This window comes from Seriola dumerili, unplaced genomic scaffold, assembly GCF_002260705.1.
Source record: "Seriola dumerili isolate Sdu_G_001 unplaced genomic scaffold, Sdu_1.0 BDQW01001601.1, whole genome shotgun sequence".
NCBI classification, from domain to species: domain Eukaryota; kingdom Metazoa; phylum Chordata; class Actinopteri; order Carangiformes; family Carangidae; genus Seriola; species Seriola dumerili.
Genome location: NW_019175856.1, coordinates 149540 through 172057, shown reverse-complemented (window position 1 = coordinate 172057; position 22518 = coordinate 149540). Strand labels below are relative to the sequence as shown.

General features: G+C 40.5%; 2 protein-coding genes across 2 annotated transcripts in view; both read left to right on the top strand.

Moving 5' to 3' along the window:
* The first annotated feature begins 5483 nt into the window (after window positions 1–5483).
* LOC111238760 (procollagen galactosyltransferase 2-like) lies at window positions 5484–15297 on the top strand. The gene is made up of 12 exons (XM_022768436.1): window positions 5484–5741; window positions 6896–7006; window positions 7872–7989; window positions 8166–8300; window positions 8410–8614; window positions 8815–8934; window positions 9143–9219; window positions 9600–9706; window positions 10128–10260; window positions 10745–10872; window positions 11532–11735; window positions 13346–15297. Exons 1-12 carry the CDS (start codon window positions 5539–5541, stop codon window positions 13575–13577), a joined length of 1773 nt encoding a protein of 590 aa, XP_022624157.1. The 5' UTR covers window positions 5484–5538; the 3' UTR covers window positions 13578–15297.
* A 2474-nt stretch (window positions 15298–17771) lies between these two features.
* The window catches only part of sardh (sarcosine dehydrogenase), a 42479-nt gene continuing 37732 nt past the window's right edge, over window positions 17772–22518 (top strand). The window contains exons 1-4 of the mRNA XM_022768440.1: window positions 17772–17891; window positions 19616–19806; window positions 20041–20177; window positions 20541–20719. Of these exons, the coding sequence (XP_022624161.1) occupies window positions 19622–19806; window positions 20041–20177; window positions 20541–20719 (501 nt within the window). The 5' untranslated portion in view covers window positions 17772–17891; window positions 19616–19621. The remainder of the gene's footprint in view (window positions 17892–19615; window positions 19807–20040; window positions 20178–20540; window positions 20720–22518) is intronic.

Genomic DNA, 22518 nt, shown 5'->3' with positions numbered 1-22518 from the left:
TCCTGTAAATTGTTAGTGTGTATCAGTGTTTGCAAGACTAATAGATGAATCCAGCTTTGAATAAAAACGGGTATATTTTGAAAGATCTGAGTTTTTAAAAGTTAAAAAAAGCTGACATTCCTAAATCTTGCCTCTGCACTAGAAATCTATAAACTGACTCTAAACTATAGCAGCATAAAGAGCCAAAGAGAATGTCCTAATATTTCATTATCTGCAGATTTTCTCCATTCAAAACCTCCACTCTACACCAGACTATAAGGCTCACTGTCATCATAAAAACCATCATCTATTGTAAAAAAAAAAAAAAACAACAGCAATAATTGTATTTGATAACTTTAAAATTCTCTCTATATATATATATATTAAAAAGATCCAAACAGAAATCCAAAATTTTAAACGTTTCGATGATGATCTGTTTCATATTCATGAGAACAGATAATGCAATCATACCTGTATCACTGACCTCATAATCTCATTATTTCCGCCATTGCTGGAGCATTTAGTCTGAGCATCAGTTTCTTTGTGCTGACTAAGTGGTGTCGTGTAAAGACTGGATTTGATGTACACAGGTTATTTTTTACTGAAGCAATTCTGTTTAAGTGCTTGACTCAAAAAAAAAAAAAAAAAAAGACACCCAGCCCACTGGCCTGGCTATCAATTCATCCATACTGCTGTCAGCTGCACCACATCCCCTCTTCACATCCCTGTGACCAGAAACATATTGTCTGTAAGGTTGAGTATTTGATTTATAGTTAGACACACAGGAAACTGCTGCTTGATACAAATTGTCATTGACAGGTTAAAAAACAAAAACAAAAACAAAAAAATTCTTGAGTTTTCCAAAGATCAGCTGCAAACACAGTTGCATAAGCGCAGGAGTTTTCTGACCCAGCAGATGATTATTGGAATCATTCGGTTTACAATAAAACACAAATAACCACAAGTGGAGTTTAGTGCTGAAAAGATTAATCAGTTAGTGGGCTGACAGAAAATTAATTGGTAACATGCTGATAATGGACTAATCGTTTAAGTCATTTATCAAGAGAAAAATGCCAAACATTCACATGGTTCCAGCTTCTCAGACGTGAAGATCTGTTGCTTCTGTCTGTTTTATGTCATTGCATATTGAACAGCAATCTGTTATGGGTAAATAGATTCATCATGAATAATAATTGGTGAAGAAGTTCATCTTTAGCTGCAGTCCTACTGAGGTCACTAGATTTCCTCAAGAGCTCAGCAACATATGTGCAAAAGAAAACAAAAAGTGACACAGCGGTTCAATTGGACATGAGTTCAAATAAAACACACGACTCCTTAAATTGTGGAAATATTACACTCCTGAGATACATATAGGATGACATGGGAGGAGTGGAGCAGACAGAGTGAAGCCGCTGTAGCTGCTGAGTAAGAGGGTATGTGCCACGGCTCAGACCCTGAGTGACAGGTATTGACCCGCCCAGCCAAAAGACGTCTCTGTGGGAACGCTATTGATTATTGCCACAGCAATAAAGGTCCCGGAAGCTTGTGAGAATGTCACGACTCTCTGCTGCCTACCAGCCCCGGTCCCAACACACAAACACAAAGACAGAAACACACATCCTAACCTGCAGCCACTCAGTCTCTCACGCTAACTTTAGCATTCGGACTGGGCAAAGAAAAGATGAAAGAGAGATGGGTGGCATAGTGACTGCCTGGCGGGCTAGGGTGTGCGCTTGTGTGTATGTGACTGCATGTGACATGGATGAGTGGTGGGCCCTTGATAGACCCCCCACTACGCTTTAAAGGGTCAGTTAACCCAGATTCCAAAAACCATATTAACATGCTGATATTTTTGGTTTTATTTTGCTGGAATTTTGAGATTTCTGCTGCCACTGCAGTACAGTGGTGGTGAGTGGGATTTCATTGGTGGTGCGTTCAAGAAAAAATTACATTTACAAAATCTTTCCAGAATCAGCTACTGTTACTCGGGATAATCCACAGAACATGTTGTCAACAGTTTAAACAGGGACAATTTTTTTCAATATCCAGTGAAACCTAATCACACTGAAGCCTGTGGACGATCCAGATGTAATAGGGACAGTCTCAGGGTTTTATGTCTCAAGACTTGCACAAATCAAAGAAAAACGATCTGCATGGATACATATTACCAGAAGTAAGTGAGATAATATATTTGTTTTTTTTTCAATTTGGGTGAACTGACCATTTAACTGAGTCAAGTGAAGTCACACTGCACATACACGATCGTAACGTAACTGCAGTCTATCCGCTTTTTCTCCCTCAGTCTGTCCCTTGCAATCTGGTCAAAAACAATGCCGATTTTCTTTTTGTCTTTTCTCTCTCCCCCTATCCTTTCTCTGTCTTTCCTTCTACCCCTCTGTCTCTCATTCACACACCCCCACACACAAACGCCATCTCCACCCTTGACCTCACTGTGAAAAGTTAGTGCACCCGAGGTTGAACTCTCCCAGATCTGCCTCAGCCACAAACGCTGGGAAAGTGCCCCTGACATACATATATATGCGTGTGTCCAAGTGTGTGTTTGTGTGTGACTGTGGAAACACTTGGGGTGTCATGAATAGGAGAGATTTGACCCTCAACCCCCTGACCTGTCCACACAAACGGTGCCTTTAACCCAAGGCTGCTATTGTTAGCAATGACTGCTTTAGTTTATTCACTGAACCCGCAAAAAGAGTCAAAATTCATTATATACCACTTTGCTTATTATTTTCCACCCACATCTATGCCTCTCCATTTCTTCTTTCTTCACCACTCTCCTCCTCCTGTTCCCATCACTCCTCTTTTTGCTCTTTTCACAGCTCCTGTCCGGCCGACCTCAATTTCATGATCTTGATTTTCACTTGAGTTCTGAGCAGACTGATCATTAGTATTAAAATCCATCCATTTAAAAAATAAAATCATTTTCACTTAAAATGAGTATTTGAATGTTTCTTCTGTTCTGCATAATATTACCCTGAAGATTTAATGGTGTGCATGTGCATGTGCATATGTGTGTGTGTGTGTGGATAGTATGAGTGTGGACTTCTGGAAGTGACTGAACATGATAGATTTGACATTGTTTTTTATAATTAGATTCTTATTGTAATGATATTGTGTCTATCTTATTTAGATGATTGGTTCAGGTTATGTTAAAACACATACACACAGACACACACACACACACACACACACACACACACACACACACACACACACACACCGGCTCTCTACAAACTGGTCAAAGATGATTTAAACCTGCAGGATGTGACCAACGATGGACTGAGGTCTTGAGTTTATTTCTTTTGAAAACAAAACTGACAACAGCTGTTAAAGGAGTTTCTCAAATTGGGCCCCAGGGACCTCTAGAGAGTCTTTGAGGAGGTGCAAGGTGGCAAAAATCTTCAGTGAACACTTGTTTTGATCCGGCATATTGAGAAACATGTAGCTATTTATTCAAGTGGGAGCTATCTCTACAGTCCCACTTCCATTAGTTTGTGACTGATGGTGTTGTTCCATCAGTAGGTGACCCAACACACATAAAGGACAATACCCCTGTTTTAATCCTCTGGTCTCTCTGTTCACACTCACCCCACTCCTAAAATTTAACCCATCTGCTCGCACATGCTTCACTCAGCAGTGAACCGTCTGATGCCCACACAGTGGCACCCACTACATCCAAGGAGCATCTTTGACCCTTTTACATACTGAGGAGCTAATCGCTATGTCCTTAGCTCCTTCTGAACAATGGACTCTGTGACAGCAACAAAACCCACAACTCCTCTTCTCAACAGATCAGTCAAGACTATAAGGCTATAATGAATAACGACAGAGAGCAAATGGAAAATAACTAATTACCAGTTAAAATTTCTGACAGATCTCATGGCTAAATACCAGAAACTTTCCAATGTCGTTTCTTTGTTTATCTTCTGTTTGGAGTCGTCTTCATTTCAATGTGAAGAATTCCAAAAATGTTTCATTAACAGGGTGAATATAAGGCTGAACATCAGTCTTACTGAAGATTATGATTTCCTTGTCTCCCTAATCAGGTCTTCTGTGTTTACTGCTCATCACTTCCCAGAGGAGACCTCCTGACCCCGTGGCGTTCACACCATCCGCTTTACATCACATTAGTGTAAATAACTTGGACCAGATACTTTACTTCAAAGTAGCAATAACACAGCGTAAAAAGTGCTATTATAAAGTCTTGCATTAAAATTTACTTCACTGAAAGTATATAGTTATTATCAGCAAAATGCACATGAGTATCAAAAACAAAAGTACTCACTTTGCTTAATGGCTTCTTGGATACACTCAGCCAAATAGATTTTTGTATAAGCTGGAAACTTAATAGATTAACTCATAAATATAAATAAAGCCATTAGTTACAATTTACAAACCTTTTATAAAATGTGTCTTATTATAAAATAGGACACAGCATTTTAGTGTTTTTTTTGGCAGATTTGAACCACTTCATATACTGTTGGGCTATATAGTTCATTTTTATAGCAAAACATTATATTTTATGATCTTATCATATGGTTTGAATGTAAAATCTCAAGCTGCAAAGTAACTATACGTCAAATAAATATAGCTGAGTATGATCCACACTACATTTTCACCATGAATTGCTTGTGAAAGGTGGTCTCTACCCGTTGTCATCTCTTCTGAATAAAATCAGTGTTTTTCTGAGAAATGTCAGCCTCCTTAGCCTGTGTGTATTCTTCTGAGGTTGAGCTCCTCCTTGCCCATACAATTGTAATTATATAAGCTATATGCTTGTATGGGCCTTCTCTTGGATCAAACCCTCCCTCTGCTGGTCAATCTCTGAAACAGCTGCCAGAATAAACACCAGAAACTGCCATGTAGGCCTGCTGATGTGCACTGCAGCCTTCAAGTCGCGAGGACATTTTGGACTACATCTATGTTAGCCTACTTATAACTTATATTTCATGCTTATATATATTTCATGCGTAATGTGCATATAAATGTAAACACCTACACTGCAGCCTAAATGTTAATGATTTGTTATGTTTGTTATGATCTGTTAGCTAAAAGTGCAACAGGGAGTAAAGTACTATTTCTGACTATAAGACTTAAGTGTGTTATCACTTTTTCCCCCCATTTTTTTTTTCTGGAAAAGAATAAATAAATTCCTTATGGAGTTATGGATGACTGCATGTTAATCGCTTAACGTCATAGTTTCCCCATTTTCCAACTGGATATGTCACTGTTGTCTCCTGAGATTTATGAAGAACTACATTCTGGCCAAATCACGCCTTCATCTTTGGATAACGTTGTCACACTTCTACTGAGCCGTGAGCCTAAAACGGAAGTTGTAATTGAACCCTCTGTCGGACTGGGTTTTGGTTTGTTCTTGGAAAAAAAAAAGAAGTGAGCCAGCCTTTTACAATAAGTTAAAGTGGGGGTTGAAAATTTTGGGAAAGCCCTTTTTTTTTCTTGGACTGCTGACGCGTACAGCGGCTACGTGCTGAGCTACTGAAGCTCCGTGGATTATTGAGCAGGACCCTCTCAGCCTCCACCATGTTACTTCGCTTTCTAGTTTTAGCGGCCTTTGTTTTCCAGGCAGAGAGTTACTTTTCGGAGGAAAAGTATCCGGAGGAGTCGAAAATGCAGCCTCCCACCGTGGTTATCGCTATCATAGCCAGAAACGCTGCCCATTCCCTGCCGTACTACCTCGGAGCCCTGGAGAGGCTCAACTACCCCAAAGATCGCATCTCTGTGTGGTGGGTTTTCTGCATGGACACTGGACTGCATGCACTGCTGGGCTGTTTGTACAGGGCTCTCCCTTTTTTTTTTTTGTATCCGACTATAGCAGCCGTTCAAAAGGTCAATGGCATTTAAATGAGTTTGTGAAAGCAGCAGCGATCTCCCCCTCCTCCCCTCTTCCCTGTGTGCCTCTCACAGCCCAGGCTGCCACAGTCATTTCCTTATGTGGACTGCATGAATTTAGAGTTTGTTCTAACTGATATGCTTTCTGAACAATGATTTGAATAAAATATGTGTAACACTAATGATTAAAACGCACAAACAGAACTGCCCTCCAGTGGTTTTTAGCAGTATACGTCTCTGGGCTAAGTAACCATCTTTTTATGTGTATTTTTCTCGTAAGTTTAAGGTTTGATTTGATGGCGCTGGATCTATAAAGAAAGATAAACTGTTGCTGGGTTACCTAACAGAGACGAAATACAGCTGTGATAGTCATCTGTCTGGTTTAAAAATGTGATGTTTTCTATAAAGGTGATAATGGTAGGGTACTGTGGGTGATGTGTTCACAGCAGTATGTGTAGGATATTAGACTATACTTTCAACACTAATAATCCAGCAAATGCAATACGTGGCAACTTAAAATATTTAATCACATGATTGATGCAAAAATTATATAAAGATTCCGTTTTTTTACAGAAAAGAAGTTCTGCTAATTTACATTTACAAGTAGGCCCAGAATTGTCTAAATCATACAGAGATTCATATAACAACACATACCAAGGCAAAATTTCAGTATTGTTTCATGTCACTGTGTCATCATGTTGTCCACCCCTGCTTTTCACTGGAGCAGATATTCAAGCAGTAAGATTACTGGTGTTGAAAGCTTTTCAAATATGTGTGAAATCCTGATCAAGACTCTGAAAACACCCCACTAACTAGTGGCTCTTCCACTTTGCTGTTTAAAGTGGTTACCATATTCTCTTCTTAAACAGCTTTCTCTGAATTTATCATATGAGGGGAACAAATATTTGTACCTCCATAAAGATTTGTTGGAGTTCTGTCCATATTCCCTCCGTTAAACCAGCAGTTAAAACAAATTCAACCTGGTTCATCATCTTCATCAGTTTTGGATGTCTACATTTATTTTACCATCTGCTTTCTCTCTCCTTAGGGCTGCCACGGATCACAACTTGGATAACACCACAGCCATACTGAAAGAGTGGCTTACTGTCATGCAGAAATTTTACCATTATGTTGAGTGGAGACCAATGGAGCAGCCCACGTGAGTCCAAATAACAGCGCATTAATGTATCGAACTTTTGTGGTCTGGTTTAACACTGATCTTGTCCTGGTCCTGCAGGTCATGTGTAGAGCAAGCAAATCTTACCCAGGACACTTGAGTGGGTGCATTAATATGAAGGAAAAAGAAAGGAGTAAGCCCACTCCCTCTCTTTTATTTTACCAGGATCACTGTCAAAGCTTCCCTGATGTGTCATACTGGTAGTAATGAAATAACTCAAGCCCCTTGCTAATGGTCCAGCTCCAAGCTGTACTTGAAGCTTTGATCTGGCTCATTCTGTCTTTTCTTCTATGCACAATGAAAATGTATTAATACACCTTTATAGGCTCTTAGCCTGTAGCTCACCTGTCAGCATTGGTGGTTTCACTATATTTTGTCTCTGGATAATGAAGAATGATGCGGCACGCCTCTGCTTGTCCATACGTGTTTCTCTATGTGGATATCTGTCTGAGCAGAGGAGGCCAATAGTGGAAATTATTTGTGTATGCATGTTAAACAGTCTGAACTCTACTAACCTGCTCACAGTCACTGAACTTTTTAAGGTGTCCGTCCAGCTGTGTTTTACGCTGTGTATGCACATATACTGTGTTTATCATACAGTATACAGAATTTATTTGGCGATCCACCCAAATAGATTTACCCACATTGAATTTTTTTGTGTTTTGGTATTTATTTCTTAGTTTTGAAAGTCTGCATATAGTGATTGATTTTTTTTCACTATATAATTTATTTAGGAAAGGTATGTTGCCACTGAAACCCTTCAGCCTAACTAAATTAAAAATTATGAGGTATAAGAAAAGGATACTAAGACAGTATATATGGTCTCTCTTGTCTCTGTTGGTCTTAGGTCCTATGCAGGAGAGCTGGGTCCTAAACATTGGCCCAACAGCAGATATGAGTATGTGATGAAGCTGAAGCAGGCAGCACTGAACTTCGCCAGGAAACGCTGGGCCGACTACATCCTGGTACATTACAACATAATCTTACTAAGATTCATATCAATACCTGCCTTGATCCGTCTGATGTCCCTTCTTTGCTGCTGTTATTTCATCCATTGTTGCAGTGAGACCAGACACTACAATCACTCTCCTATTCCCTCTCTCTTCTCTTTGTGTCATCTGTCTGTCTGTCTTTGTTTCAGTATGCTGACACAGACAATATCCTCACCAACCCAGACACCCTCAACCTGCTGATAGCGGAGAACAAGTCAGTCATCGCTCCCATGTTGGACTCTCAGGGAGCGTACTCCAACTACTGGTGCGGTATCACGCCACAGGTGAGCAACACTTCTGATAGGGGTCAGTAACCTGTTGGAAGGTAACACCAAGTCAGTCAGAAAAAATGTTTGTTCACTTTTTCATATTTGTGTGTGTGCACTTGTTCAGGGATATTATCGCCGAACAGCAGAATATTTCCCCACCCGTCACCGCCACAGGCTGGGCTGCTTCCCGGTGCCCATGGTCCACTCCACCATGCTGCTGGATTTAAGGAAGGAGGGCATGAAGAAACTGGCTTTCTACCCTCCTCACGAGGACTACTCGTGGCCCTATGATGACATCATTGTGTTCGCCTTCTCCTGTCGGGCCGCAGGTTTGTTAGTGCCTGTTTGTCGTCATGTTTTTGTAATCACATGCACTTAAAGACAGGTTAACTCAAGCAAAGTAATGTCTGTACAAACGCACTTTTTCACGGTTGATTAATGTGTCCTAGTGGGAAAACAAGGATGTTGAACAATTAACGTCTCGTTCATTCATTCATTTACTGAGTCATTCATTTTTGTTGCTGCTCAGAGGTACAAATGTACCTGAGTAACAAGGAGCGCTACGGCTACCTGAACGTCCCGGCCAAACCTCAGCACACTTTGGAAGATGATCGCCTCAACTTTGTTCACGTCCACCTTGAGTCCATGAGTAAGAACAGACTGTATTCACTATTTGTTAATAATAAGAGAGTTAAAAAAAAACAACAAATTGATACAGACTGAAAAAATATATGCAACAGTTATTAATCCTTGGTTTATCAGCTGCTCTTCACATGTTCACTTTGTGCAAGTTCAGCTTTATTTCACTAATTTATGTTCTTCTCTTCAAACTCAAATGTCCCCCATATGTCAAAAAGTCGATGGTCCTCCCATGCACCCGTCTCGCTTCGTCCACATGTTCCCCAAACAGAGGGACCTCATGGGCTTCGACGAGGTAAAAAGGATTTTTGTTTCAGCATCAGAGAAAAAAAACGTTCCTCGGTTCTTGAATGTTATTAATCAAAATCCTGCTGTAGAACCTCTAGTCAGTGACTTTTAATAAAATTTTAATACTTTTTTAAAATTAAATTTTCATACACAGCAGGATATATAATGATTAGAGCATGAAGAAATTCAACTTTTTTTTTTAGGTTTTTTAGCATAATCCAAAGTAATTGAAGTATAGTGTAGTTGTCCCTTGATGAATGGAGTTTTAAAAAGTACGTAATAAAGTGTACTTGTATGCATAAGACTAAGTTGGAAATTAACAATATGCATGACAGCTATGACGTGCAGTAAACAGAGTTAAATATCCATTTCCCCTCCTCATCTCAGATATATCTGATAAATCTGCGACGCCGTCCTGACCGCAGAGACCGGATGCTGTTCTCTCTGAATGAGCTGGAGATTGACGTCAAGGTGGTGGATGCTGTGGATGGAAAGTAAGTGCAGTACTCCATGTTTCCATGTAAAAGAAAAAAAAAGAAAAGAAAAAATCAATACTAAATTTGCAGATACTGAGAGAAAATGTAGATTGGAGAATAGCTGATAGGAAAATTCTCTACGGGAACATACTGATATATCAGCTCGTGATTCTTGTTTTTACTGTAGGTTCATGGTTCAGTTATAATCCACTTCTGAGCAAATCTGAATGAAGACAGTTATGACTGAAAAAATCTATTTTTATGGCTAGGTATATTGCACATGTGGGAAACACAGTGTGCAGGCCACAGAGGACAGTGTGCAGTGAGGTTGTCTGTGGAATTGTGGGAATATAATACCTGTGTGTGTGTGTGTGTGTGTGTGTGTGTGTGTGTGTGTGTATATGTATGTGTGTGTGTATGTATGTGTATGTGTATGCAGTGCACTGAACAGCAGTGACATTAAGATCCTGGGTGTTGACCTGCTGCCAGGCTATTATGACCCGTTCTCTGGACGCACCCTGACTAAAGGAGAGGTGGGCTGCTTCCTCAGCCACTTCTTCATCTGGAAGGAGGTGAGAGGACACACAAATTGTACATGAAGGTCTTTATTGGCGTGACTGAGAGTGGTTTGTAGAGAACAATATAATGATGAGGACAAATTCAGGTGTAGGGTTGAGGTTTTGGTATTAGGATTATATTGTATTTGAGGCAAGAATCAAATCTGTTTGTCAAATACAAATTCATCCAAATGCCTTATGAATTAGATTGTATTTTATTGCATTCACTGTAATTTATGACATTTTTAATCTTAAATAAATTACATATGAATAAAACTTAATATTATAGACTGAAATTCAATAAAAAATGATATGTTTCCTATTTCATTTTAATGTATTTGCTAAATAACTACTTGTGTATTGTGTTGTCTGTGTTAAAAAAAGAAGACATGAAAGATTTGATTTGAAAAGTTTCAGATTGAGGTTTTACCAGCTTGGAAGTGAATCCTAATACAGAGCCTGATGGGAAACGCACAACATTTTTCCCTCTTCTCCTCAGATGGTGGACGAGCAGATGGATAAAGCACTTGTCTTCGAAGATGATGCTCGATTCCAGGCCAACTTCAAACGACGAGTCCTCAGGCTGATGGAGGAGGTGGAGCTGGTGGAGCTGGATTGGGACATCATGTAAGACAATGTTTTACCCCCATGGTACCTGTTTTAAGTGGGGTTAGATGAAGGCCAAGGATTAGGCAGGGAAGGTAGAGTATCCTCAAAAAAGCACTGTGTGTGTGTGTGTGTGTGTGTGTGTGTGTGTGTGTGTGTGTGTGTGTGTGTGTGTGTGTGTGTGTGTGTGTGTGTGTGTGTTGAGGAAAAGGGTCAAAAGTCATAAAAGAAAGTCCACGTTCAGGAATGCAACACACATCACTCACAGCTTATTCAAACAGAGTTGAACAGTGTCGGGGTGTAAATATTCCCTCGTGTGTGTCTGCATACCAATGCAGCTCTGTATTTGTGAGTCAGTTTCCCTGTGATTCAAGTTGTAAAGCACATGGAAACAAACGTCAGACACATGGTGAAAGTATTTTGAAAGTATTTATCAGCGGGAAGATGGGATGTGAACCAGAGACTTTTTTTTTGTTTGTTTTGTATTTCGGTTTCCATAACTCTCTCTGAAGATAGTTAGACACATATGCAGAACAAATGCTGCAAAACAGAAAAGAGAAACAGTTTCCAGGATATTTGGCAGCAAAGAACAGCAACAGATTTCAGTACTAAGTTGTTTTGGACTTTAGCTCTTTTACCTCTTCTCTTTACCCTCCATTTTTCTTATTATTGCTCCACAGATACTTCGGCAGGAAGCAGGTGAATCCTGGAAACGAGGAGCCGGTGGAGAATGTTCGGAACCTGGTGATGGCGGACTATTCGTACTGGACTCTATCTTATGCCATCTCACTACAGGGAGCCCAAAAACTGCTCAATGCTGAGCCGCTTTCCAAGATGCTGCCTGTCGATGAGTTCCTCCCCATCATGTATGACAAACATCCCAAGTATGTACGACATCAGCACTGAAGCCGCGGGCAGAAATGTGCTTCTTTCTTGTATTAATGCATGCGCCTCCTTATACTTTCCTGGTTTTAATCTCTGATCTTAATGAGTAGTTTTGTGAAAAATTCTATCATGGTTTCTTATCTCATATTTACATTCAGTTACTACTAGTCTTTTAGCATTCTTCCAGCCAGAAATTCAAAGTTAAAACAGACCTCATAAATGCTGCAAGGATTCCTCCTTATAGCTGCCTAAACTTGTGTGCATGCTATATATTTAGTCTGTGGTTTTACATCTGAGTTTCTTTGAAAAGACGTTCAGTTTTGGCCATAATCTCTATTCTTGTCAGGTTAATATGTAGTGCTTTTCAAGCTTTTCTTTTTGGATGATATAGGCCTCCAGGTTTCATGGCAGCATCTCTCTCTGAGATTGATTGTCTGGATTTGGAGCGATGTGGATTGCCACTTTTTTTTTAGGCACAGTGTGGTTGCCAGACAGACCGCCGAAGTGGACTCAGATGTCTCTGTGGCAGACTTGCGTTGAACTTGAAAAATGATGAACATTTCTTTTAACATCGTCGTGTCACCGTGAGGTTTACATTTTTGTTTTTTTAGTTAAATGTTTCAGTTGGATCCAACTGCATAACTAACAGCATTTCACCACCGTAGCTACTTTGACTTTAGTGGTAATTAGCAAATGCTAACATGCTCACACATTAAACTAAGACAGTGAACGTGGTAAACATTGTACATGCTAAGCATTAGCATGTGAGCATTGTCTTCATAAACACCTGGCCCTGTTACCTTTTAGCTCAAAGCACCACTTGTCCTAAATACAGCACAGACCTGCTAGCATGGCTGTAGGCTTTTTCCTTTTACTCACAGAGTTAGTACCTTCCAGCAGTCAAAACATTTCTACTATTATTCTTCTTTGTTTTCCTCCACCAATTCCTCCTCTATCTCATGACCCCCTTTTCCTTCATAACATTTCTCCTCTAAACTGTTTCTTTAATGGCTGCATGTTAGTGCAACCCCTGTGTTCAGTTCTACCCGTAACATCACCTGACGTTAGCCCTCGCCAGACAACTTCTCTCATCATCCCACAGTGATGAGTTAGCAGAGTAAACGAGATATGACACATGCGGTACTGACTGCAAGAGATGAAATGGACCTTGGGCTGAAGGGCCTGCAAACCAGAAGGCTTGGCAGTGTCTGTGTGCTTCATCATGTGTGGAAAACTGGCTTAAAGCCAACCCACTTTCTCTATCCTCTCTCTCTTTCTCTCTCTCACCTCTGTGATTCTAATTTGATATGCTTGACTGGTCCGCTAAGAATGCACAACGACCGCACACCACACATTGGTCCTGCTGTCGCCCTTCATGCTAAGAGTAACTGAAAATCAGCCTCTGTGAAATGGATGTATTTCAAATTAGGCCCAAAATAAAACAGATATTAATGATTAATACTCATTTGTAGGAAATATAGTGTGCTAATATTTAATGGCTGATGTTGTTTTCCATATTTATTATTAGTTTTATTCTTTTATTGTGACATACAAGATGTTTTAAAGTCTCAAATGAATCAAACCAAATCCATGTGATCTCTCTCTGCAGTGAGGACTACAAGTCCCATTTCCCCAACAGGAACCTGCAAGCCTTCAGTGCACGCCCCCTCCTGGTCCAGCCGTGTCACTACGCCGGCGAGCCCAAGTGGGTGAGTGACACGGAAACGTCCACCCTGTGGGACGATGACTCGGTACGCACCGATTGGAGGGGTTCCCACAAGACCCTGAAAGGGTCGCCCCCACCCGAGATGCTGTCAGCTGCCTACAAGGATGAACTTTAGTGCGGAGCTGACGTAGCTGTGGAGAACCTGCAGGTCAAGGGGCCACGAGGTCAGAGAGACAGATGCTGAGGCGAGGAACTGCTCTCAGACTTTGTTTCAGTACACTCACACCACTGACATGCTCCGTGTCATTTCACCTGGACTTTGGTTTTTTCAAGGCATGTTAGCAAGTGTACGGCACAAGTTGATTTTTTGGGACAATGTTTGTTGAGACTGTTTGTAGACATGTAAAAAAAAAAAAATGGGTGTTTTAATACTTTTATGCGTCTTAGCAATTCAGATGCTTGAACTTGCACAACAGATTTTTCTCGAGAACAATCCACCCTTTTAGATTTTTTTTTTTTTTTTTTTTTTACTTTATTCAGACATCTTTAATATTCTGAGAGTTTAAACAGTTTGTATGGCTGATGTCAAGAACATTGTGTTTGAATGTATGCTTGTAATGGTGTGTGTGCTTCTGATGATTGCATGTTTATAATGCTAAGCAGAGCCTTTAAAGGGAAAGCAGCTTTACAGTGACTTTCTGCAAACCGCAGACTAAGGCTCCAGTAGCTGCACTGTTCACAACTCCTGGCAAGTCTGGACACAAGTCTGATACTGTTGTTGCCATTATTTCTTTGTCTTCATGTCTTTTTCATGATATTTCATATCTGTCTGTCTGCCTATTTCTCCACTTTTATCCTCCTTCGGGACTGTTATGAGATACAGTTGTGTCTAATGCAAAGCCACATCGACCCTGTTAAATATTTCCTTTAGCTTCATTTAGCCGTTATAAAGTTGATGTACCTCATGGTTTCTAGGGACAGTGTAAGACTGTTTCATTGGTACCAGATTCTATGCAGGAAGTATTTTGTTAGTGAAACTAACACATTGAATGTTTTCAATTGAACAATTTAAGCTTCTTTAAAATGTTTTTTTTTAAATGTCTAATAATGACTAGAACTGAAATAACATTGACTTATCAGACTACTTTCTACTCTGTGGCTGTGTTTTAATATTTTTACGTTTCAATTTTTGCCACACAAATTGAACTTCATGGTCAGAGATAGTGTGTTACCCAGTCGACAGCATGAAAATCAGTACGGCATGTCAAGGTATGAAGTCCAATTGCCACCAGTGTAGAAGTAGTTTTGGTTCATCTGCAGCTAAACATCTGAGCCAGTGCTGCTACTTTTGAGTAGAGAGACACATTACCGTCCTTTGCTACATGTTGTGTTAAAAAAAAAACTACTATTACTCCACATGTATTGTAGCAGAAGTCTTATTAAAGACATATTAAAACACAGCCTGTAATAACCTTTTTGTAGCATCACTGGGATCCTTTTCAATCTAGGAATGTGTCAAAACAACAACAGGGTTGCAATGTAAGTAACTGATGTAATTCTCTCGTGTCCCTCTTGGATTTAAATTACAATGATCAAGTTACATATATTTTTGCATTGATGATGGTGTGATTTCATGTATTCATTTCCTGCCATTATGTGTGTCGCATTTCCTGTCTTAATTTATTGGTTGAGTCTCTCTCGATGTGGTTGACAGATGAGTCACACAACATGATGTACAACAGGCAAAGTGCAATGGCTTTTCCAGCAAAAGCCTCTCTCTCTCTCTCTCTCTGTCTCTGTCTCTGAACAATAAATCTGTACTCAGTCATGATGTTATAAAACAGGATGTCAGGATGACTGTGTAGCAAACTTTGCAGATGTTAATAAAAATTAGTTTTTACACGTTTTTTCGTTGTATGCATGTGGTTATGGATCTTGTTAATTAACAAACCAATTTTTTGGTGGTCAATAAATTTGACAGTAATTTGAGGGGGAAAAAAGTACTCCCATATGTTGTACTGACCAACATCCACCACAAGATGGAGGTATTTCCCTGAATTTGGGGAAAGTCTTTGGAAACTGTTGCAGATTTCCATATTTGTGATTCACAACAATTTTGCTGGATAATCATGATCTGTATTTCACATCTGAGCTCAGTTGCTCTGAAACTATGTGGGCTTAAAACCATGGTAGTTCAATCCATTGTCAAATTTTTGTATATCCGAGCAGGGACATTTTGATTGCATGCTCTAATTTTTATTTCTATGGGCTACACTTATGAAAAAGTGTCCTGTCTGTCCAGTTAACATTTATTCAAAATGCAACAAATCAAACCAGATCCTCTGTATTCAGTTCTTTTGTTAGCTCTGTGATGTGGTGTTTGCTTCAAGCAGACTCAATTTTGCAGCTCCAGTGTTGTTGGTCAAATGTAATGCCAGCAGAGTGTGTATTCAAGACTTATATTCACAGAGGATGATCCTATAAGAGCAGACGTTTTATTCACCATTAAACTTTCAAGTAATGCACCTCAGTTTCTTGAATTGTACTGTATTTTGACTCTGCTTGGTCTCATCCTTAATGATTTTTCTGTTTCCACACTCACACTTGATACATATACATGGCTGTGTGTAAGCTCACACATTTAGCTCTAGGCATACCACAGCTGTCTGCACATGCAGTGATCCATCCAGTTTCCGTGACCTTATTTCTCTTTGGAACACCCTGTCACATTTCAGAATGACCGAAACATAGCTACAGATAAGTCACAACATATAACCCATGTGCATATAGACTTGCTGTTTGCATAAGCATAGCACACACACACACACCTACACATGTGCATGCATGTGAAGGTGTGTGTAACTGTCATTGCTGCACTTAAGAAGGGTTATTTAACGAGATGAAAAGCAGACAACAAAGTGCAAAGGTTGCTGTAGACTATTTTCTCAGTTTCAGACTCTCTCACACACACACACACACACACAAACACACACACACACACACACACACACACACACACACACACACACGCACACACAGCCTAGAGAAGACTGAGGGATTGACTGCAGCTCCTATATTCAGTTCCTGTCCTGTTCAAAGCTGTATGAACTGGAGAGAACCCTCACAGGAGGGAACCTAAACTCAGCACCTTATTGGCTGCTGGTTTGGAGGTGGGGTTTCATGAGATCAACTTGGCAGTCAGAGAAACTGCATATGGCTCAGGACATAAGGTTTCATAATGTTGCGTTACGTAGGCAAAGTTGTTTTAGGTTTTAAATTGTTTTCTCTTCTAGTCTCTTCTCCTCTCGCCATTTATTCCCCGCTGCAAGTTCACCATAACTACTGTATGTATCCAGTTCCTCACGTATACACATACAAACTGTACATATTGTACATGATCATTCTATGTTGAACTGATGTTCTACTTCCGCTTGGTTTGGTCTCAGGACCTTGAGGACTTCAGCAGTTCCTGCAGCTGCCACCCTGACATCCCCTAACACACACACACACACACACACACACACACACCACACACACACAAACACATGCACAGGCAGATCGAAGAAAAATATTGACAGAGCGAAGAGGGCAGATACATAAGAAAAATAGTCCACGCTTCCACAAAGTCTAAAAAAAAAAAACAGTTCTACACGCCAGTATATGGTCTCTCAGAGGTGCTGGTGAAAGTGGGAACAGGTGAGTCTTCATTGCCTAATCTTTGTGTAACTTTGTCTGCAGTTGATGAATCCATTCAAACACATTTAAATACATTTCTCACTAAATTATTAAGGCAATAAAAAAGTGCATATCAAAGGTAACAACTACAAACTCACATAAGCTCTGGTGAGTCCTGATCCCTGGACTTTTCAGGTCTTTTAACACCTTAAAGGACCATACTGGTGCAAGTTTTAACTCCACAGATCATGTTTATCTATATTTATATTATATATATATATATATGTAAACTGTATATATGTATATTTTCGTATCATTTTGCTGACAATTGGGTGCTATACAGTTTATGAGATTTCAAGGTAATTCTCCAGCATTAGGCCATTGGTTTCTACTCACGTCTGTGCAGTTTGATTAATTAAGAGACTGAAATATCCTGCATAGTTTTGTTGGGATTTGAAATCCTGTTTTGGGTTGGTAACAAATTATCTCTCCTCAGCATTTACACATATGCATGTCTACACTATAGATGGTCGACTTGTCAAACTGAGTGGGGAGGGGTGAAGGCAAAAACTACAGCTACAACTCACACCATCTGACAGCTACTGAACCGCCTGTGACACACTTTAAAGCCATCTCTCTCTCTCTCTCTCTCTCTCCTCTCTCTCTCTCTCTCTCTCTCGCTGACGTACAAAAGTATTCGGCCATTTTCCCGCGACTGCGATCCCCTCACTCTGCAAACTTTTTTTTTTTTTCAGCTTTTCTGAAACATCTTGCATCGAGCGTGGCCGGGACGAGTCTGTAACGAAGCGGAAGTGTAAGTGTCCATGTCCGAGATCAAAGCGCTTTCACGCAACATAGTTACTGCATGAGGCATCCTGCAGGTTCTGTTACGGTGATCTGTGTTCAATGCTCGTTGGTGTGGGAGGGGGGTCACATGCAGCGTTTTATGCCACGTTACTTACTGTCTGCAGCAGCTGCTCAGGCTGATTCTGTTACTTTGGTACGTGGCGTAGGCTACAGTCTGTTAAAGGCACATGTTCTGTTATGCATGTTAGTGTGTATGTTCTCGTTTATTCTCGCGTACAATCGAGTGACACTGGGTGTTGAGAAAATGTTGTGAAAACTTTAGTGCATATGTTAATACAACACCGCTGTTGCATTTAAGCGTTTCAGTTTGTGCACACTTCTCATGAAGCTGGCAGCGATTTTATCTTTCAAATCTCACTGTGAAAATAGACGGATAAAGTCCAGTCATTCAGTAATTACAAATGCCACCTTAAACCTGTTTCTCCTCATTCTCAGTTCAAGTATGTGCAGACAGTGCACATATCAACTGAGTAATTATTAGTGTAATGCTGGTGTTGGTGACTGCTGGAACTGATGCACCTGATCAAAGCACCTGATCTCAGTTAGTTTTTATCCATCTGCAAACATTCAGATGACAGAGGAAGTATTTGACCCAGTATTGATTTTACCCCTCTATGCAACACTGTCATTCAGTGACCAAGTTAAAGTTGCAGCTTAACTAGTCTTTTTTAGTGATAATGTGAAACCCACGAACCTTGATCTCCATAGAGGAATTTTGTTTTTGCTGACTCATCTTTTGTGAGTTCAGATTGCAGCGAGCAGCAGACTTGAGTTGTTGTTGGTTGAAGTCTAGGACATTAATCAAAGCAGATGATTGCTGCCTGGACTTTATAACATCATCTCAAGCCACCTGCTTTACCCGACTTTTCTTGAACATTTCTACCGTTTTGTATATAAAATAATGCACAATTCCATTTGGTGCGATGGTAGCCAAACTTTGGATTTGAATAAGTCTGACATATGTATCCTCTGCAGCCAGAACAAGCAGACGCTGAATATACTGTACACATACAGTAAGTGTTATGCTCATTGACCGCCCGAATCAAATTCAAGTCACTATTGCTTTCCTACAGAGTTACTTCTGGGTCTGCACCAATCTATCTACTCAATCACACATAGCCTGCTTCTCAGCCACTGCGTTCCTCCATGGAACATTGTCTAGCATTGCCATCCCTGCACACGAGGCAATCTCGGTCCAGACTGTTCTCTTTTGTGGTCCCCTTATGATGGAACAAGCTACTGAATGCTATCAGAGCCGGGGCGTCCCTCTCTATCTTTAAGAATGTCTTGAAAACTCGTCTCTTCTGAGAGCACATCCTCTCCTAACACCCCGAACACCCTAACATGCCAAACTAGCATTTACTTTGGGAACACTTCTTTAACTCATCCCTTTGCACGTTGTCGTATTGAACAGAGTTAGTGTGTAGTGCTTACTTCAAGGCCTCCTACTGAAGCTTAGCGTTGTCTCTCACTCCTTAGTGCTTTGGATAAAGGTGTCTGTTTAATGAATAAATGTAAATGTCATCGTCATGTTATCATGTAGTTTGAAAAAAAATGTTTTTGTTGCATTTACATGACATCATTCTGAGACCTTGCCTATTTTGCGCAACACAATCAACATATGCTTCCGCAGCTTCACACTGTCCCTTTGTGTCCTCTGACTGTCCGCAGGGGACCATGGCCTTCCTAGGGAGCGCAGTTCGGCGGGTGGTGTTGGCAGTGCGGCCTCCTCTCTCTCCTTTGTGCCGGACAAGTGCTCGGTCCTACAGCTCAGAGCCCACCAAGGAAAAAAATGTTCCCTACGAGAAGACACTCAAACAGGAGGTTCAAGCCTCCTCTGGACCCACTAAACCTTTGCCCAGGTTAGCGTAGCGGAGAGCATACTGTGCTACAGTGTGTGCTGTAAAAGTGACTGTTCGCTTCCAGCAGTTTTTGCAATTTAAGATGAACATCAATCTGGATTTCTCTTACATTAACATGGGATTTCTTTGATGATGATTATGTACAAAGCTTTAGGGTTTTAAGTGGCTTCGTCCTTATCCCACTTTGAAAATCATGTTCTCAGCTCACCTGTTGTTGTCTGCCACCTGCCTCAGGTCAGCCGATGCGGTGGTGATCGGAGGAGGCAGTCTGGGCTGTCAGACCATCTACCACCTGGCTAAAATGGGTATGACCAACGTAGTTCTGCTGGAGAGAGACAGACTGACTGCTGGCACCACCTGGCACACAGCAGGTAATAAACCGTAAGAATATGGACAGGCTAAGGAGTGTGTATTTACCTGAGATAATGCGTGCTAAATGTTGAACATCCAAATACTTTTCTTACTATTTTGAAATGAATTAGTTTTTAATTCTACACTAAAAGTGTGGTTCAACTCTTGCTTTTTACTTATCAACCTACAGTTTGTTCTTTCTGTACCTCAAGCGCAGATTAGGTGTTTGTAGATAAAGAGCTCACCTAACCTGTGACCTCTGTTGTGTGTGTGTGTGTGTGTGTGTGTGTGTGTATTCATCTGTATGTGTAGCTCACATAGTGGACATGTATTCTTGTCTAAGTATTTTTGTACATCCGCTGATGTGTCTGTCCATCCACTAGGCCTGCTGTGGCAGCTCCGTCCCAGTGATGTTGAGGTGGAGCTCTTGGCCCACACCAGGAATGTGATCAGCAAAGACCTGGAGGAGGAGACGGGTCTCCACACAGGCTGGATCCAGAATGGAGGACTCTTCATTGCCTCCAACAAGCAGAGACTGGACGAGTACAAGCGCCTCATGTCGGTAAGAATAGAGAGGGCTTTGTTTTGGCCATCATGAGGTATTAAGAGGTATCATGGGACATAAGATTTGTTTAGTGCCGTGGTGGATTTTGGTATAAGTGGTGCACATTGTAGGAGTATAAAGAAAGAAATTGGTACTGTTCACTGTATAAATAAAGTTGTTTAAACAAACTTTAAATAATGGGAATAATATAATTTTCTGTTGAAGTGTTAACTAATGTCAGTGCCAACATGAATTAAACTTGGACCAAAGCTGTTTGTTAGCGATGTAATTTTGATGAAATAGTCTATGGAACAGACGTTGAAAACATAAACTTGAACCATCAAAGAATATAATGAATGCTCAGTGTGTATGGAGACATTGAACTGGCTAACATTTGTGAATGCTAAGCTACATTCTGATACACGAGCATTGCTGCAGCTGCCTGCTTGTTGTTTTTCAACACACAGCTGATGTAGAGAAAAGCCACAGAGTCTTCTCCTGCACTGAGCAGAAAATTAATTAAATATGTAATTAACTGTCAATAGATGCAGCCACGGTAGCTTTAGATGGTTTCGATAGCAACAGGCGTCACTGGGTCCACTGCTGTGTACTTGAAAAAGATCTGCATCTCTTTCAAGTACACTTTGTGCAAGATCAAAAAGACTAGAAGTTCTAGAAGTCTAAATACGTCTGTTCCCACAGCTTAGTAAATAATTTTTTTTTCCAGAACAAAAAGCTCTTTGCTCTTTTAGCCTGTTCTCTGTAATCCCAAAAGCTCTACAAAAGAAAGCGTTCTGAAGTAAGTTTGTGTGTAGGAGACACATCACATTAATTGCCCGCTGCATGTAAACTCAGGTTTTACAGTAACTACCACTTACCAAAGTACAATACCTGAGTGAAACCTAATGCGTGTGTGCACCACAGGCTGCCCCTGTAGAATAAATAAACAAGTTTTTAAGAATTGCATGTTAATAGGATGAAACAGCTTTTCACCCACTGTTACTACTCCGCAGGGCTTTAAAAATGGAAAGTTGATATTTGGGGTTTTTTATTGCTCAACAGGGGGGAGGTGGCACACGAGGGGGGAAAAATGCCTTGTTTACCTTGACTTTTGTGTGTCGGAAATTCAAAGTTCACTTGACTAATGTGCCATGTAAAACTGATCCAGCCATGACAAAGCAATAAAAATGTTCAGATCAACAATCCTCAGTTAGAACTCGATATGCTGTGACTATAACTCGATACATCCCACAGCTGCTTCACAGTAAGAAAGATAATCAACTTTGTTTTGCTGTGAAGCTCTTGTAGGAAGTGTTGTGTGAAGTTTCCCTTTGTGGCTGGCTGCTCTTACCATTTGAGAAATCATCAAAAATAGTATATATAAAATAGTATGTATAGGGAGTTGAAATTGGAAATTGGAAATTTGCAAATTAAAGTTGCTTTTCCTTAAGAGAGTATTCAGCATTGATTCATTATTATGTCAGGGTCAGAAAAGATGTGTTTAAATTTTCATATGATGCAAAGTCTTGACAGATTCTCATATAACAAATAATTTACTATAGAATTCAGGTGATTACAACTGATTACTTTAGGCACCTCAGCATATGAGAGATGACCCATGGCGGCCCTTCGGAAGGGAGCGACTCAGAAGGCTGGGGCTGACATATGTTACTCAGCGTGACGAGCCGAGTCCGTAGACACCAAACTTGTGGACTTTGGACAAACTTTTCCGTTGTGACATTCACACTAGTCTTAATGGTGTGGCACCTCAGCATATGAGAGATGACCCATGGCGGCCCGCCGGCGCCCCCCCCCCC

What these genes read in the sequence shown, in the direction of transcription:
- LOC111238760 (XM_022768436.1), top strand. Translation starts at nt 5,539, where the DNA reads ATGTTACTTCGCTTTCTAGTTTTAGCGGCCTTTGTTTTCCAGGCAGAG. An exon ending in GCTGGGCCGACTACATCCTG is followed by an intron (nt 7,990 to 8,165) that starts GTACATTACAAC and finishes TCTTTGTTTCAG; the next exon opens with TATGCTGACACAGACAATAT. An exon ending in CTTCTCCTGTCGGGCCGCAG is followed by an intron (nt 8,615 to 8,814) that starts GTTTGTTAGTGC and finishes GTTGCTGCTCAG; the next exon opens with AGGTACAAATGTACCTGAGT.